The following is a 19,278-nucleotide window of genomic DNA, read 5'->3' as shown; positions in this document are numbered from 1 at the left end:
GAAATAAAAAGTCCTTCAAATTTAACCCTTATTAAAAAGAGGATATAAATACTCCATTTATCTTATACAATGCATGGCAGAAAAATGTTTAAAAGTATTACTACTATATGTTTCAGTGAAGAGTAATCTTTTTATAAAATCCATTGTCAGAGACTGGCATCTTTTGCTACTGTACATGTATATTACACATTGTTCATGAATATTGAGAGGCCACTCTTTATGATTTCAACTATTGTAGATCATATCCATACATGTTCAGTCAGGGGGGGGTGTTCACAAAGAAAGAATAACTGAATATTGCAACAATGCAAGCTATTGTATGTTGATTGTGTAATGAAACTGTTTCCTCACATGTTAATGGAAATAAGCCAGGTGCACAGTACTAAACAATGTCATCTCACTTTTTTGGACACCTTGTACATGTTTGAACACATCAATTATAGGAAAACAAAATGGAGCTGTTTTTGTCAAGTTTCATTTTCACTTTGAATTGCTTTCCAAAGTGTGAGTATAAGCTAATTACCGTACAAGTGTCACATGACAATTTGGACTAATCGTTGAATAAGTTATCTTTAAATTGAAAGTATTCGATACCTAAGGTACACATTTTTAGTTTCATAAAGACTCCTTTTCCAAGAATATGGTAAGATATTGCAATAGGTCAATGGTGTATTGAATTGCAATGTATGTACAGTGAATAACTGTATTAGTTTAAATCATTATTCATATCTACCCACTAGTTACAACACATGGTTCCATGTTTATAAATGTAATTATAGAATGCTTATTAAAAATATTAGAGAGACTTTATTCCAGTCACAAGGGTTAGATTCAAAATGTAATCTTTTCAATTCTAGTACTTTTTATTATTTCACATGAAAGGCACCATGATAACTGCCCCTATCACATCATGTGTTGTCTTCTTAAATATCAATTGAAATTTTAAAAAAGTTTTGAATTTGAATGATTACATGTTGTTTTCAAATATTATTTTGTATCAATATCTACATGTATAGGTCTTGCAAACAAACTCTCGATACCGGATCATACCGAAGCGTCTCTTGATCGGCAAACGTTTGGCTCAGTGCACACACCCTGCCCTCCCTAGCGGTGTTCATCTCAAGGCATTAGAAACGTATGATCTTATCTTCAGATTCATTGGACCAAAGCTACTATGTCAGGTAAGTTTTGAAAGGAATTATTCTATAAAGTGATATGTCAATTGCTAAAGAGAATAGAATAATGTGAACTTTCATATTATTTCCTGGAAATTTAGAGCAAATTTAAGCTAAATAAAAGTAGTTGCAGTAAAACACTGATTTCATGAGAAAGTATATAAAACTATTAAGGTGAAGTATTACTATACATGTATATCATCTTGGATCTCGATCTGGTACAGTTTACATAAATTGAACTTTGTGAAATCATAAAATCTAAGCTGAAAAACAATCACAGTGGGGATCGCCAACACAGTATACAGTAGGCACATGTGGGACAGTGTATATTATTATTGCTGGAATGAAGACCCGACGGAAGAGCCCTAATCCGAGCTTATTTTGCTTATTTCTCAGCAATTGCACAATTTCTTCCAGAATCCTTTGGCACATATTTTTTTATATTGGATTCTGTAAAAAGTCATTTTGAGAAACGTTACTACAACTTGCATTTGAACAACTTGCACTTGAACCCCCAACCGGGAGGTCGGGGGTTCAAACCACAGCCACGTCAGACCAAAAGACATAAAAAGATGGGAGTTGCTGCTACCCTGTTTGGCATTCAATGATTAAAGGGATAGAGCCTCGTCGATCTGGCGCTGCACAGCGGCCGCCGGGCCCATGATCAATTGCGCAAAGCAAATTTTCGGAGTATTTCATTTATGTCTATTTCCAACAATAAATTATGGATTTATCATTTATCTTTGAAATAAGAAATTACAGTATACCTTTGCGGTTCTACTCATTTTGATTTGTGGTTTTGGTATCATTTATCTGACAGATAGGTATTACAGTGCTATGTTGCTTTTTATATTTACATATACATGTATGTACGCTTTGACAACAAATCTGTTGCAAGAGTGAGGGATAGTACATTGCACGTTTGGTCGTACATTTATGTACCGCTACTTACAAGAGCAAGTTTATTGCAATGCTTCATTTCAGGTGCTTATGAATTTTAAATGGTACACTTGTATGTTTCAATAGTTCTTTTAAGTCTGCATTATCGTTGCATTGTTATTGTGGGAATGTGGCAGTTTATACCATCTGGTAGAATTCAACAGATGGTTCAATATTTTTGTTTGCACATATTTGTTACAAGGTGTTTTTATTCACTTTTGTTTGAATTCAACATGTTCAGTTGTTGGTTTAATCTCCATAATGTACAAAATACATCATGAACATGAATCACCTTTAATACAAAAAAAAAAGTATGTGGTTCATTCTCTTGAATTTACTATGTCCTAATCATAGATCTAGAATTTCTGATGTAGATTTTGATATAACCAAGCCTTCATACTGAAGTGAGATTTAATTCATGACAGAAATGAATGCACATTTTTTGGTACATTTGATGCAATATACAGTGGTGCTAAAAGTTGTTATAGTGATCCCCATCAGAAAATGCCTTCCTTCATGCCGAGTGTTGAATGTAGTTTTTGTACCCAAAACTACCATTGTCTGGCAAGCCCAGAGAAACTAACCGCATTGAATGTAACATTTTATCATTTGACTTCACAATGAAATATCTAAAAGATGGCAGAGCCTGAACACTTTTAAAGGACATGTCCACCCCAACAAAAACTTGATTTGAATAAAAAGAGAAAAATTCAAGAAGCAAACACTGAAAATTTCATCAAAATCGGATGTAAAATAAGAAAGTTATAGCATTTTAAAGTTTCGCTTATTTTCAACAAAATAGTTATATGAACGAGCCAGTTACATCCAAATGAGAGAGTTGATGACATCACTCACTATTTCTTTTGTATTTTATTATATGAAATATTTTCATTTTCTCGTCATTGTCATGTGAAATGAAGTTTCATTCCTCCCTGAACACGTGGAATTCCTTTATTTTAACATTTTGTGCTTCAGGCAAGGAGGTCCTAATCGTCAAATTCGTAAAAACTTAAATATTGTATAATTCAAACAATAAAAAACAAAAGAAATAGTGAGTGGGTGACATCATCGACTCCCTCATTTGGATGTAACTGGCTCGTTCATATAACTATTTTGTTGAAAATAAGCGAAACTTTGAAATGTCATAACTTTCTTATTTTACATCCGATTTTGATGAAATTTTCAGCATTGTGCTTGTCTGATTTTTCTCTATTGATTGAAATCAACATTTTTCTGAGGTGGACTTTACCTTTAAATATGTTCATTTTCTGGTGTGGTTCACTAACTTTTTAGCGCCATTGTATTTCCTTATCAAGATTTTTTGAATTGCAGAAATATAGATGTAACATTGTTTAGATTGGAGATTACCTGTCATACAGCACAGTCCGAAAAGCTATTAAGTGATCATACAAATCTACATTAAAGATGACAAATTATTGTAACATTTTGAAATGTTCTGAAATACAGGTTTTATAAATTCATTCATTCCTCTTCTTTCAGGATATGTTTATCTACAGCGCAGGCCTGTTCCCTCTCCTGGGCAATGCCTCTATGTCGGTCAAGCCAGTTCTCCTCAATATATACGAGGAGCATTATCTGCCGTTAGGAGAGCACCTGAAGCCCGCCCTCACTGGTCTTCTTCAAGGCATCCTTCCAGGTTTAGAGGAAGGTTCTGATTTCTTTGACAGGTATCGTATTAATTCCTAGGCCCTGTTGCAGTAGTCTGCAAGCGCAGACTCATGTTTGACACTTTTAACAAATTACACCATGTCTAGGTGCCAAACTCTCTTTCAGGCAGCAGGGAATAATTTTCCCGATAGTGCATTGCACTTTGCTCCACATTTTTTGAAAGACCGCTATGCATAAAGTCTCTTGTATCGCATATTTTTACATAGGACTGTGCATTACTTTAATAGTTTGGAGCTTTTCTCTTATGACCAAAATGCTATTCAATTTCGTATTGAATTAAAGCAAAATTATTCCCTGGGCAGCCACAGTACATACATACATGTATAGTGTGTGTAGTCTTGGTACTTCAGACTCCGCATTATGCGCTATGTGAATTGCGAAAACCAAGGGACTGTGCACGCAGACTACTGTTGTAGAGTTTCTGTTTTCTGTAATGTACATATAACTTTACCATGTAATGATAACTACATGACCTGGTAACAATGCTTAACTTCCATGACTGGCCAGCATTCTGATCTATGGTTTAATTCAAACGCTGGTCTAAAGTTGTGGTTTAACCATGGATAATTCATATGACAGGTATCTCTAATAAACAGGACAAGTTTGATTTGTCAGGTTATTGACACTCAAATCATTCATAATTCACTGGGAATAAGTACCAAAAAAGTTCTCTTCATTATTAATAAATGATTAAAGAGCCAAGTAAAGAAACATATGTACATGTAATGTAGATGCAATTTTGAAATTCTTTTTTCCCATAACATTATCACAGAAATAGGCCATGGCCAAAGTTAAACCACACTTCAGAATATGGGCCTGTGGGAGTTACTACTGGATGGCAAAATTACCATTATTGTTGAGTGTTATGTTATGTCGTTGATTTTTAGAGTATCCAAATTGAGCAAACAATTCAATCTCAGTACACTAGAAAGAAATTTCATAAAACTTATTAATTGCAAATAAATCTACACTAGAAACAGGTGTCATAAAACTTATTAATTGCAAATGAACGTACACTAGAAACAGATTTCATAAGACTTATAAATTGCAAATAAATGCACACTAGAAATAGATTTCATAAAATTTATTTATTGCAAATGAATGTACACTATAAACAGATTTCATAAAACTTATTAATTGCAAATAAATATACACTAGAAACAGATTTCATTAAACTTTAAATGCAAATGAATGTACAATAGAAACGGATTTCATAAAACTAATATGAATTGCTAATGCAAGGAATTCTTTGAAAAATCTTCTGTGGTCCAATTTCATGAATTATAGCATGCAACTCAATGTCTACTTATCAATTTATGTTGGGCGCTATGCTATTGTAAACATTGACCTAACACCAGTACCAAAAGGTCAATGCTGAACTTAAATTTAACACCAGCCCAGGAAAGGTTAATACTAAACTTGAAATTTAACATCAGCACCAAGACACCTGCACCATGAGATCAATACTGAACTTGAAATCACCCATTCTTTCTTTTGCTTTATCTAGGACCAACACCTTACTGGAGCAGCTATGTGCTGGTATGGTGAAATCAAATTTCTATGGTGCTTTGTGGGAGTGTGTACTCTCCAGTCCAGTGGTCAGACTTCCAGCCATCTCCTTCATCCTGGCTCAGGTGGACAGGAAACTGCCCATCAGTGAACAGAAGTACTTCCTGGGCAACAATAAATGCATTATGGTCAGTACCAACGTCTGTCTCTGTTTTAATCTTTGAATGATTCTTCTTGAAAGAGGACTCGGTTGAAGTAAAGTAATGAGTCATTCCTCCTATTGCAACTTGTTCTAAACATTTTTAACATTTTAAGTGTGCGCCTGCCTGTGATGACAGGTCATGACCATGTGACCTTTGACATGTACAAGCATATTTGTGTACATGTAGTTGCCACTGTGTTGTGAGGAGAATAGATAAATGCGGTCCTATGAAGTGATATGTCAATTGCTGAAAAGATGCAGGCTATGTTACAATGGAAAACACTCCGTCCCTCAGATAGGACGTTAAATGGAGGCCCCATGTAGACAAGATTCACCACCTTTGCCCGTTAAGAACCCACTGCACTATTCGTATAAGAGTAGGAGGAAATCACGGTGTAGTGGTCCACCTGCATTCCCCCAATCACTTATATCGGGAGGAGAAACCTACGGGTCATAGTGATTCAGTTCGCTTTTCGCCTCCCAGGCACAGGTGACGCCAAACAAATAATAATAATTATAAAGAAAATAAATAATGTGAACTTTCATATTTCCTTGATATTTAGGGTAAGTATGGAAGTACATGTACATGTATCACAGTGCAAGTAAAGCAACCAACCAATTTGACTGTGTAAGTATTTTGAATCAGAACAGGTGACATCTCTCTACTCAATATTTTTTTAAAGGGGAGGGGAGAGGGCAGGGAAATATGTTTCTTCAAAAAAATGTTCAAACGATATGCTAGAATGAAGCAAAGTGACATCTGAATATCAGGGTGCTTTTTGAAAATTGGTGCATGCTTTGAGTATACTGCCCCGCTATGTAAGTCAACTGGTTTATATGATTCAGTCAACCAGTTCTTTCTATTGGGATCTTTATTACATTGAATGAGGGCTAGACCTACAGGTACATGTAGCTCAACAAAATAAAATAAGTGATACTATATATCTTATGTATCATTTTTAATTGAAACAAATGCATTAATTCTTTTGCAGGTAAAAGCTGTATGTGCAGCAATCAACGATGCAGTGGTGCTCGTACAACGAAGTGTGCTAGACCTCATCATGATCTGCTTCCCCATCCATAACTCTGGCTTGCAGTCTGATGAACTCGCCGAGCTACTCACCGCATCTCTCAGTGTCCTTCTCCGCCGGGATATGTCCTTGAATAGAAGACTCTTCTCCTGGTTGCTGGGTATCGAGAACGGTAAGAAGCTGCCAAGCTTGCCTCTTGCTCCTCCTGTCGGCATGGACAATTCTGCGATGATGCACCGCAGGACAAACAGTGTGCTTACAAATGATAGTATGGTTAGCAACGAGGACGAAGGGTCAGAGTACTTTGAGATGCACTCTAAGCAGTTGTTAATCCAGGGCTTGCGGAAGTGGCTCCACGACCCTCCCCAGGATCCCTACAACATGGACAGCAAGCAACGCTTCTTCAAACCTTACCGTATCTTGATCAGTCTTCTGGATAAACCAGAGATCAGCACTCCCATCATTGATGAGATTCTCCTTGAGGTATTCCTGGCAGTGTTCACCCACTGTACCAAGAGGAAGGCACCTTCAAAACCAGATAATTCTGTGCCCTTGGCCTCCGAAAAGGAAGCAGACTTTGCCAACTGGGAAATGCTTCAAGGATCGGAGAAGCCCATCGAGCTGATCAAGACTGCTAACTTACTCTTTAACTCATTTGAACCTTACTTCATCTGGGAATACATTGCCCAGAAGTTTGAGTTGTGCTGTCAGCATAGTGTGCTTCGAAGTACCGCACAGAGCTTTGTCTCAACCAGCTCTACTAGTACTAACTTTACTTGTACCAAACTTTGCGTCCTTGTCAGTTTTCTACTGGACATTGTGGCCTTAGTGAGTTCCTTTCCATGTCTTATTAATACATTTTAAATAGACTAGATCTAAGAAAATGATAAAGATATAAATATGCATGAACTGTTACAGAGGTATTTTATCTTCTTTGCAAATATTTAAATAAATCAAGGCATATTTTTACCCAGTTATATCATCCATAAAATTAATGTATTTATTTTGTAATTCTCTTTTGATTGGATTGCAGTAAAAATCACCAGAGTTAACCCAAGCAGTGTTTAGAATACACTTCTCAAAGGCTTGGCTTGCCTGACCTAATTTCAACTAATGCTTTTCCTTTGATCCTGATAAGATGTTTCATGGCCTCAATAAGGTTATTCTGTGGTTGTTACAATTTTCAATCATACTTGACATTTCTATTGACTGCTTTTATGTATACTGTAAGTAACGGTGTATTAACCGCACCCGTGTATTAACCGCACCCCCAACTTTGGACTAAAAAAAAAAAAAAAAAAAAAAAAAAAAAAATCTTACATTTACATGCATATTTGAGGTACGAAGAAACAAAATCTAAGATTTTAAGATTTCAAAGTATCCAAAGAGATTACCGGTATGCGGAAATCTGCTGTTCTTTATCAATTCATCTACAAATGTTAGAAAGAAAGAACAATCCCGACAATATTGGCAACTTACACACTCACTCACCTCACAGTCACAGTGTACACGCACACACACAGCACTGCTATTACATTGCAAACTACGATACAGTACCAGTCATGCCAGTACATCAAATTATGATGTGTCTTTCCCAGCGTAGGAGGAAGAAACATTCACATTTCTTGCATCACAACCTCACTACCATTTTCAGAAATTTAATGTCTTAGCATGAATTTTGGATATGGGAATACAGGAAGGTTCAAGAAACAAAGAAATTGACATTTTTTCCAGTTGTTTTTTACGGCTTCATGCCGTCTCCCTCGTGCGTGGTTTACATGGTATCTTATGAAAAGCAAACAGGAAGGAAAAAAAAAAGCTGGCGCGAAACAGGATTTTGAATAGCGCCAGCTTAAGTCGCACTATAACCACATTACAAAGCAATCTAAGCTCACTCAACTCTCGCTCATCGGTGACAAAATATTACCGAGTATGCTTGGCGTCTCTTTTAAATTAGCCAGGGAACTTCACTACTTTGAATCGAGAATAAAGTCAAAATTAGTGTCATGAAGGTGGGTGCGTTTGTTATGGACAACATTTAATTAAGATCGTAATACCGGTAATCGCTTCCCATTACCCGCGGCTCATACCCCTCTAAACGACATTGCCTGGGCGGCTACGCCCGGCCACTCGATGTGTTGTGAACTGGCAGACATCGTACATGTACGGGAAGGGTTACGGCGGGCCGGCTCAGACCCGTCACCGTGTATAAACCGCACCCCCGACTTTTGCTTCTATCCCGCCGAGAAAAAGGTGCGGTTAATACACCGTTACTTACGGTAGATTAATTTAGAGCTGCTTTTTCAGCCATTTTTAATTATTAATTCCACAACCTCTTTATTAATACAGGAAACATACCCCGAAACCCCAACAGAGTACCTTCCACAGCTCCTGTGCAAGATAATCATGACTCTGACCAACTACTGTGGCTACCTGGACCTGAGTGACATCCACCATGCCCTTGGACTGTGCCTCAAACTGCTGACCAAAGTCCAGCCATCCATGGTGACCAGTCCTGAGCCCAAGACTGGACTGATACCGCATGCTGACCCAGAACAGCTTCCTCAAGCACTCCTGAAGCAGTTGGAGGGGATAGAGAATGGATATGATGTCATAGAAGATGAACGTAGTGAAGGCGAACAAGGTGCTTCTGTCCATAGAAGAGAAGTTGACCAGTCTGAAAGAAAAGGGATGGGTGTAGAAGAACCAAAGCAGGGTAAGGAAGGGGAAAAGCAGGACCAAGACCAGGAGGATGAAGATGATGAGAGTAGTAAGCTTATTGATGCAAAAGATAAGGATAGTGATGATGATGACTTAGGGACAGTGCAATCGCTTGACCGCCTTTCCTCGCAACCTCAAAAGTTCAGCGAGAACAACCCTCCTCCCACCCGTCTGCGCCGTCCCACAAGCCTTAGCAGCAGGCAGGACTCCCTCTTGGAGGAGCCTTTGGACACTCCAGAACAAGCCAAGGCAAAGGACCGGAAACCGCCTAATCCAAGCATATCTTCTCTGGGGAACAGCGAGAGTGAGAAGGATGGACCTCCCATGTTTTTGATGCAGGCCTGCGTCCAGTGTTTCCAGACTTTCTTTGCAAAACTGATCACCAAGAAGATCTTGCCAAACGCGGACATCGTGAAGTCGTGCATGACCAAGCTTCAGGTTGGTGACGTTGCTCCCCCTGACAAAGACCCCTCTGAGAATGGGGAAGAAGAGAGTGGTGATGCTTTAGACAAAGACAGTGATGAGACAGAGGTTGGTAAAAAGAAGAAGAGGAAATCCTGGGAGGATTTGCCTTGGAAACCAAAGAGTGACAAGGTTGAAGATGTCAGGACAAGAACAGACTCTGCATTGACAAGTGATGAGGCTGCCAGGCAGTATTTAGGTGAGCAAATTCAGTGTACTTAAATAATTCTATGTCTATTGGCCCTTGGAATGTTGTTATAATTATCACATTCTAAAAGTTGTAAACACAGAATTTCTTTGTTTTTCCTTCTGTTTGTGATTTTGATTTAGGATGATAGCAAGGGAATATTTTATGATTAAAATACTGATACATGAATAGTGATTTTAAAATTGATTTTTTTTTAGATATTTGATAAATTGAATTAAATTGATACTTTTAGATATTTCTTGATTTATATTTGTATTACATGTTTGACAATAAATTTATTATGAAATCTGTGTGAAATTGATATTTTCTTTTAATAGTCAAAATGTTATATTTTTTTCTTATGAAGTCGATGTGACTATCAGTTGTACCTCATCCAAGGTGCTATGTCAGGCATTCAGTACAGCATGCAATCTACTGGTTGAGTTTGCTTGCTTTCCAATGTACTGCAATGAGACCATCTCAGCATCGTTACTCAAGGCACCAAGAATGAAAGGTGAGATCTTGCAACCCTTATATATACCTGCAGAGCAATTCAATTTATAATCTACTTTTTTCCTATTTTTTCTCCATTCTTAATTGACTTTATGAACTGCTCAAGCCAAGATAATTTGAGAGCATTACAACCTATCATTTGAACTAGGAATCAGAAACAAAGTTCCTCGATATAAGGATCAGACATTCTTGTACATATTGGCCTACGAACCATTGGTTTAAGTAACTTGACACCTTTAACAAAAACGAATTGCTTATTATTTCTCTGATTTTATTATTAGTCAAAAGTGACTATTAGTCAGTTTATACATTCAAGAATGTACAGTGTACATTGTAGAAAACATTTATACAGTCCCACATACATGTTTATATGTTTTCAATTTCCTACTACAGGGAGTATGCTAGGCCTACCAGACTGGCTACAGAACCTTCTGACCTGTTGCTGCTTCCTCAAGGACTTTGACACCCAGACCATGGCCATCTCAACGGTTCTGGAGCTCATTACCTTGACCAAGTCAGTCATGTCAAGTTCAGATAGTAAGCTGGTTCTACCCAATCCACCCAACTCACCTAGGTCCGAGTCAGGGACTATATCAGTAGTACTCATCCCAGCTATCTCATCTAAACATTTGGAGTGCCTCAACTACAGCTCCAGCTTTTTCCAGGTACAGAGGTCTTATTTGTTGTCCTTCGGCTCGAAGCGCTTTTCACTTAATGGATTCAAGCTTGAAACTTCAAACTGCAAAAAAGACAGAGTTTTAATGCGTTTCTGAAAATTGCTCGTGATGGAGACTGTCTAACTGCTACAGGCAAATCATTTCAGTATTTTCCATGGGCATTTAAAGGGATGGTCTGGGCTGAAAAGATCTATGATTTTTTTTTGCTCTGTGAATTTTACTATATTTATTGAGATATAAATATTTCCAGCCTGGGCCATTCCTTTTAGGGCAAATCACCCTGGAGATGATAAATATTAGCCTTTGAAATTGTTCACTAAACTTTTTGAGAATTTCAGTTTGTCTCTGCTTGTATCTGAGCCCTACATATATGACGCCATTGCACCATTCCTGTGGTGCAGATCTAGAAAGGACACTGCAAACTCTGTATTTACCATTTTCTATTTGCTATTCCATAGAGAGTTGCAGTATGTCTTTGGTCACACATGAGCCCTCAGACACCAGTCTACCATTCCCGCAGCGCAGATCTGCTTCATCAACTTCACAATGCTACACCTGATGCCTACATCTGTGAAGACATCATTGGCAACTCACTGGTCCAGAGCAAAACGGTAAGAAATGAACTGTAATTAGTAATCAAATAATATCAAGGTTGGTTTTACATGGTCCCATTTCATGATTTTATGTTGGTGAGGCGACCTTGAAATTTCAAATTTGGAGGAAAATTGCTAGACAGTTGTCTAGATACTGTATTATCTAGCTGATGTTTTGTACGATCCCAGCAATTTTTACCCCCTTCATCTTATTAGAAACATACAAATGTAACACAAGTTAAATAGAGTGTATACATATACTACAAAGAAGATACATGAATAGAAAGGATATAAAAATGCATGTTATCACAAACTTAAGTTTGAACAGTAATATACCATTGAACAATTTTTTTGTGTGCAATATCCCAATGTATGCATTTTGATAGCATTCCATAAATAATGCTTAAAGTTTATGTTGATCAGACCCTTATCCCTCAAACTTTGTGTGGCCTTTGACCTATTCCATATTCATGTAATGAATAAATCTGCATTCTTTTTTTTTCAGGCAACACTAAATATTGTGCTGACTTTAGGCAATAAATTTTTTAGCTTATGGATACTATTTTGAAAGGCGGCAGTCTTGTATAGTTCTTTTGTACTTTCATTACTAGTTTGGCCTTCTCTTGTGCATTTGTGCAGAAGCCTCATGAAAAGCATTAAAATTCATTTATTAGCCTCATTTGATATAAACATTAAAAACTTGGCATAGTAACAGAGTAATAAAAGTGCGTATCGTGTAGCAGTCATCATGCATGTTTTTTTGATAACATTGATGTCCTACAAAAAAATTAATTGTATTTGATGGTAAGTTCCAAATGACCAACTATATCACTTGATTTCTTGCAGACTGGATCGTTGGAAGCTCATACTAAATTTGCTTTACTGTGGCACTTGATACGAAGTCAGATAAGATCAAGCAGCCCTGCTTCAAAGATCAGGACATTTGATAGGTAAGACACAAACCATCATTTTCTTGCTGGTAGACTGTATGCATGTCTGGTTGATGTATAATATTGGCTGAACTGGTATGTGTTAACCGGTGCTTTGGATCGGTAGAGCATCCGTCTCACAACCGTGTGGTCGGTAGTTCAAACCCAGTGGTGTCAAACCAAAAGACATTTAAAAGATGGGCTATAGCTAGATCTCATGCTGCATGGTACATGTAGCTGTTTGGCCCACAATCAATTGGGCAAAAAGAATTTTCAGAGTTTTTCTATTTTCAGATTTCATTTCGGACAAGAGAATATGGATTTTTATCTTTCATGTTTTGTAAATATAAGTTATTCGATAATTGTTTTATTTGCAGTTATTTTGTTTGGCAAGTTACCATGAATTCCATAACATAAAACATATGTATGACTTTTCAAGATGATTTTGAATATCAAAAACAATACACCTGCATATGCCATTACAATCATGATATGAGATGAACATAATCTGTTGTAATCTATTGTAGTGGTACATAAACACTGTTCAATATAATTTGTTGTTCTTAAAATGATTTGAATTATAATTGCCTTATAGGAGAGATGTTGCAGTTCAAAGCATATCCTGAAAACGTAATTGTCACTTGTCCATAAATGCATGCATGTTAGACATATGCACAGTCCTATCATCTCGGTAGAATTCCTTGCGTGGCAATTTGATAGTTTTCATTGTAATATTGTGATTCTGTTCTCACAGATCCTTGTTAGTGGTCCTTGACAGCATGGAACACCCTAGCAGTATGATACGTTCTACCACACAGAGCTGGCTTTTGGATGCCATCAACCGTGGTGACATAGCAAGGCTCCTTGAACCGATTCTTTTAGTCCTGCTACACCCTGCAACAGCCAGGGCATCTGTTCAGTTCCTTGGAGCGGATGCCATGCGAAGGAAGCAGATGGAGGAGGAACTCCGTGAGCGAGAGCAGCACCTTGACAGCATCGAGAATCGTATCTACAGTATTGGCTCCGTCGACGGGGAGATCAAGTTCTATGTCTTGAAAGACGGAGAGCAGAAGTTTGTCATGAACGCTGGAAAGCAGGATCCCGTCTTTGCCTGCACGAGCGTCGATGAGAAGATGAACTTTGTGACGCGGAGTAACCTTGGTTTACGATTCAGCCAGCCACCAGATTTCCATCACAAGCCCCTCAGTGTGACTATCAATCCGATGAGTATGAGTGCGCATGCATCCTTCAGTGATTCTGATAGTGATGCCAGTGCACCAACCTCAAAGGCTGCAGATAGGTCATCAGACAGGAGGACTTCTGGTGGGACAAATGTTGGGGATAAATCCAAGCTAAGCATCAGTACTAAAGGGAAGGTGGCTGTAGATAAGAAGACAGACTCGGGTTCAGACACTGCGACTCCGGTTAGAGGTAGTGGAGAGGGAAGCACTGATGACCTATCAGTCAGCGACGGCTATGATGAACCTTCTTATGTGTATAATGAAGAGGTAGATGAATCAATAGAGGATGCTGTCAGAAGTATTCTGTATGCCTTAGTGGATAAGGTTGTTTCAAACATTGAAGAGAAGGAAATTGATGAATCAGATTCTGCTACCGTTAGACGAGCACCCCCTGTATCCTCACCACCAGCAAGTACCCACCATAGTTCTAAAGGCTATGTGAGAGCCAAAGGAGGTCCTGTTGCACCTTCCTCCCCTGTGAAAGGATCGGAAGAGTTCATGTTGGACGATCTAGAAGGGGTCATGTCAGGCATGGAAACTGAACCAACAAGTGACTCAGAAATCACTTGGAGATATCCTCAGGAATACTGTCAAGCATTTGATGAGAAACGCATCCGCCTTTTGCCAGAGTCGAAACTGACTTCCTTGCATCCGCTCCAGCAGCATATCCTGCTCTACGTTCAAGTGTATGATGAAGAGCAAATCTTGCATGTTCTTGCTAGGTTAAAATCAATCCTTCATGCATGCCCTCGGCAGTTTGTCTGTGCAATGTCATCTACGAATATCAGCAGTACAAACACTCCCCAGCTGATCAAGCTCCAACAGCTACTTGCCCGCCATAAGCGTTGCATCACGGGATGGGATTTCTACACTCAGCTGGAGCAAGAAGCACTTCTTAGTTTCAGGAGCACCACCTATCTTGAGGTTCTTATCCTCACCTGTGTGTACTTCATGCGAAGCTATTACCCGCAGGATGGCCGTGCCACAGAGAGAGATGCTCTTGGGAACCGGGATGTCCAGACAGCAAGCATGGAAGTCCTCCAGCATGTTTTGTTTGAACTAGTAGATGTTGTTAAGAATGGTGGTAGAGGACTAGCAACCTTTATCAGTGACCTCCTTGTCAGGTGCAAAGTCCAGAAGGCTGTTGTGTACTGTCTGCTAGCATCGGTGTATGGTGCAAGGAAGTCCAAGTCTACACTTCCAGACAAGGACAAGACAATCATACAGGATTCCTGTCCAGAACTCCTCACAGAGGGTGCCCAAACTTTCCAGATTCAACTTTTGAAACTGGTCCTAACCATCATTATTCTGGAAGATCACCTCTTTGTTCTCAGGGATTCTTCGCTAGAAACAACAGCAGGAACGGACGATGGGGAATGGGAGTACCGCCATCTCAAGTTCCAGACCCAGAACTCTGCAATGGGCTTCCTCAAGTCAGAGCGATTGTCCTGTCAGGGTCTTCTCTTGACTGCGGTTCAAACTGCCCTCAAGCAGCACCATAATGCCAACATGCACCGGCACTGGATAGCCCTCATAACAGACTCATTACCTTACTTGGAGAGAGGTCTCCCTAAGCTAGGAATCCCCCTAACAAGTCAACTATGTCGTAATCTGGAATCCCTTGCTGGTGTCTACAAAATGCAAGAGAACAGTAAAAGGTAAAACATAATATGTTATCATACATATCAGCAAGTGGTTGAAGTGACCTTGATACAATCTATGAATAGTCAAAGATATAGATAATTTTTATAACAATTTCTGTTGAGACATCATTGTCAAGCTCATTGTAATTGCCTGAATATATTAAGTGTACATGTAGTCGAGCTTCATTCTAGGCCATCAATAATTCAAATAGTATTAGTAGATGTTCAACTCAATTTTGAAATGATTAAAAGTACTTGTACTTTCATAGTTGTCATTACCTGTATGTACCTTGTTGAATTCCACTTGAAGTTAACTTTATCTATTGATTCCCCAAATGCTTGTTACGCTAAACTATACACAGCACACAAATTTGATTGAGAACATAATTCTTTATGTACATATGTTAGTATCCTGTATGCAAGTGATAAATGAAGGACAAATTATTGAATATTTCTCCATCATTTCAGCAGTGACAAGGAAGACCTTCCCCCTGATCATGTGATTACCATGCTTGAAGGTCTAACCAACATCTGCCACTTCTGCTTGCTGGAGTCGTCATCGAGCCTGTCATCGATGACATCCAGACACAGTGCGTCCAGTCCAGTCAATGAGAGCGAATCCACTCCAACAGCTCAGATCTTCAGCAGTTTGATTGGTGCTCTGACAAGAGATAAAACTAAGGTCAGTAATCATCTATCTTTACCTTTACTTTTGTATATTCCTGTTTCTGTTTATGGTAACTCCAGTAGGAACTCGGCAGGACAGCGTTTTGCTGGGTAAACGCCAAGCTGGTATGTAACCAATTACCTCGGAAACATTTTACGTCTAGGTTAATCAGTGATAGTGGCTGACGTTATAGACGACAGATACATTACTCTCAGGCCTGTTTATCAAAGTAGAGACAATGGCAGAGTAGGGATTCAATCTCACAACCTTGGGATTATGAGTCCAATGCTCTAACCATTAAACCACACGAGCCGTGTCCTGCGACATCTTTGTGTATCTGTGTCTATTTGTAACTTCCCCAATATAAGTTGGATTATAGGCTCACACCATGATGCCCAGTGTTTAGTTTGTTATGAAAGGTTTTTTGTTACACTTTGCCTTTTTACCTTTTCAGGGTGCCTCCACACCAACCAGTGGCCCGATGAGCAGCCCGAAGACCGAGGCCAGGAAAGGACTGCTCGGTATGCTACCCAGGATCATGGCCAGTATATCCCGTCTATGGAGTGCAGTGCAGAGCGCTGAACTCGGTCGAGATGATCAGGAGAAGAATCAAGAGACTCCTTCCTATAGTATGGGAACACCAAAGGCAAGTGAACTTCAACGAGACAATTTCATAAAATATCTATATACGATCATGGTTAAGGCAAAAAAATATATTGGAATAAAAATTTCGGGGGCTACTTTTCTCAACCTACTGGCTAAATTTGCAATATTGGAGGAGTTTTAATATTACAGGAATTATGCAATAATTTCTTTCATATTTTTTTAGCACATATTTTTTATTCATACAAGTCATGCAGACACTTTGGTGGTAATTTTATCGGATCCTGTACAAACTCATTTTTAAATCTCCACCACCACTGGCATTTATCTTTAATCTAAGCTGTCAAATGACCCATCTCTTCGCGAAGTCAATCAAGAAACTTCTACAATGATAAGATGCAAAACATGCAAGAACTGTTTCTGACTGGGTTTCTTTCTCCTTTTTTTTACAGGCTGTAAGACAGCAGATCATGGAGTTATTGAGTCCCATAGCCTTGCATCACTCTACCAATCTTCTAGCAGCTGTAGGAGTCGTCTGGAGCGATAGCAGACGCAGGCATAAACCACCAAAGGGAAAGGTGATAAAGGTGTTTTCACAAATGGAGTGTTGCAACAAAATTGCGAACAATAGATTATCTTTTTGGGGGTCCCACATTAATCCTATGTCTTGCTAGTATTTGCAAATTTGCAATTGATTGCTGGGGAGCATTATATCAGTATTTTTGTCTGACAAGTTGTCAGATCTGATACCTTATCGAGATTTTAATTGGCTGATAAAACAGGACTTTTCAGATAAAGCGGTCAACAAGATTTGATTTTTCAATTGTAAAATTGCAGCAAGAAATTTTCAATTGATTGCAAAACATTTACTTGCAACACCCCTACGAGGATGCTTCTATTTCTGTAAATTTGAATTTAATACAAATGAACAAAGCTCACAAAGCTATCATTACTGATAAATACAAATTTATAATCAATGTTAAAATAGTAGTACAATCTATCCTGCACCACAGATGTTTTACTGTAAAATGATAACTACAATTACTTGGATCTTTCATTGGACATAGGCAAAAGAACATTCTTAAAAACAAGGGGAAGATAATTGACAATCTCTGAAGATGTAGTTGATGAATTGTTTCTATATCATTTGCCACTTTTCTTCCCAGGTCTTGGCCCAGCCATCTAATGAACAGTTAGTCCTGGTCCAGTTAGTGAGTGCTATCAAAGCCCTACCAACTGACACCCTAGTACAGACCATCAAACTGGTCCTCAAGGCACCACCCTTTACAATCAGAGACAAGGTGAGGCGGATACTGTAGTTAAGACACCTACCAAGCATCCGTATTAAATTGGAATATTCTATTTTCATTTTAACCTGTCTATTCCTACATGTATATCTGTGCAAAGTCTGTAGAATTTTGGAAGCGTTGTGTAGCGGTTCTGACTCTCGCCTTGTGTTCAAATCCCACCGCGGCTTAGCACTTTTGCAAGGCGTCAAAGCATGCATGTTTGTAGTAGGCCTTGCAATTGAGTCTTGGAACTCTTAACTTGGAATGCTCCCCAGAAAGTAGAGAAATTGCAAGCTGTGTTTGCGGGCATACCAGGATCCATTGATAATGATTCCAATATAAAGCACTTAGAAACACAGAGTATTAAAGATAAATTCCAGTATTGGTAACGATCTCAAAATGATTTTTTACAGAATCTAATATAATGACCACCCAAGTGTCTGTATGAATAAAAAATATGTACCAAAGGATTCTGGAAGAAATTGTGTAATTGCTGAGAAATAAGCAAAATAAGCGTGGATTTGGTCACTTCCGTCGGTCTTTATTCCAGCAATAATAATACACTGTCCCTCGTGTGCCTATCTGTGTTGGTGATCTTCAGTGTGAATATTTTTCGGCGTAGATTTCAAGATTTCACAAAGTTCAGTTTATGTTACTGTACCAGATCTAGATCCTCAATGATATACTGACAGTTAAACCTGGTTTTACAGACTTTCTCATGAAATCAGTGTTTATTGCAACTACTGGCATTTCTCTTTAAGCGCTATATAAAAGCAACTATTATTAATATTATGGTGTTCTTCACTTGATTGTAGAACCAACCCGGCCTAGAAGTTAGCATGCTACAGTTCCTCTATGCCTATGTACAGAAGATGGCTGTTGCTCCTCTCAGGGACTCCTGGCCATCTATCCTAGGACTGCTCAAGGATGCTCTACAACTCAACCTTTCTGCTCCTGCACAGTTCTTACTCCTTGGGTAGGTGTCATACCAGGGGGGGGGCATTTCATAAAACCTGTTAGGGTTTCAAGTTTGCGATAACAGTTAAAAGCTACTGAAATTTTTCAATCTGATTGGATGAAACTAAATTTGTTACAGAAATTGATTTGTGCATTTGTTGTTGCAAATGTGCAATAAGAGTTACATGAACATGTAAAAGCTATTGGAATCCTTCAACCCGATTGGCTGATGGTAAATTTGTTACAAAAAT

The 19,278-nt window shown here is 38.6% G+C and overlaps 1 protein-coding gene across 2 annotated transcripts in view; it reads left to right on the top strand.

The window, feature by feature from the left end:
- The window catches only part of LOC121414092 (protein dopey-1-like), a 34,765-nt gene that overhangs the window by 7,016 nt on the left and 8,471 nt on the right, over positions 1-19,278 (top strand). Inside the window, exons 3-17 of one of the 2 annotated variants that reach the window (XM_041607153.1) lie at positions 1,017-1,181; positions 3,615-3,802; positions 5,311-5,500; positions 6,507-7,373; positions 8,895-9,927; positions 10,283-10,429; positions 10,822-11,093; positions 11,564-11,716; positions 12,545-12,648; positions 13,382-15,526; positions 15,983-16,193; positions 16,633-16,824; positions 17,234-17,359; positions 17,948-18,082; positions 18,886-19,046. In XM_041607153.1, the coding sequence (XP_041463087.1) occupies positions 1,017-1,181; positions 3,615-3,802; positions 5,311-5,500; positions 6,507-7,373; positions 8,895-9,927; positions 10,283-10,429; positions 10,822-11,093; positions 11,564-11,716; positions 12,545-12,648; positions 13,382-15,526; positions 15,983-16,193; positions 16,633-16,824; positions 17,234-17,359; positions 17,948-18,082; positions 18,886-19,046 (6,089 nt within the window). Of the gene's footprint in view, positions 1-1,016; positions 1,182-3,614; positions 3,803-5,310; positions 5,501-6,506; positions 7,374-8,894; positions 9,928-10,282; positions 10,430-10,821; positions 11,094-11,563; positions 11,717-12,544; positions 12,649-13,381; positions 15,527-15,979; positions 16,194-16,632; positions 16,825-17,233; positions 17,360-17,947; positions 18,083-18,885; positions 19,047-19,278 lie in introns of both variants that reach the window. The other variant, XM_041607152.1, reaches the window with a different exon arrangement.

This window comes from Lytechinus variegatus, chromosome 4 (assembly GCF_018143015.1).
Source record: "Lytechinus variegatus isolate NC3 chromosome 4, Lvar_3.0, whole genome shotgun sequence".
In the NCBI taxonomy this organism is placed as follows: Eukaryota; Metazoa; Echinodermata; class Echinoidea; order Temnopleuroida; family Toxopneustidae; genus Lytechinus; species Lytechinus variegatus.
Note: the sequence above shows the minus strand (reverse complement) of the source record. Positions and strands in the feature narration are given on the sequence as shown.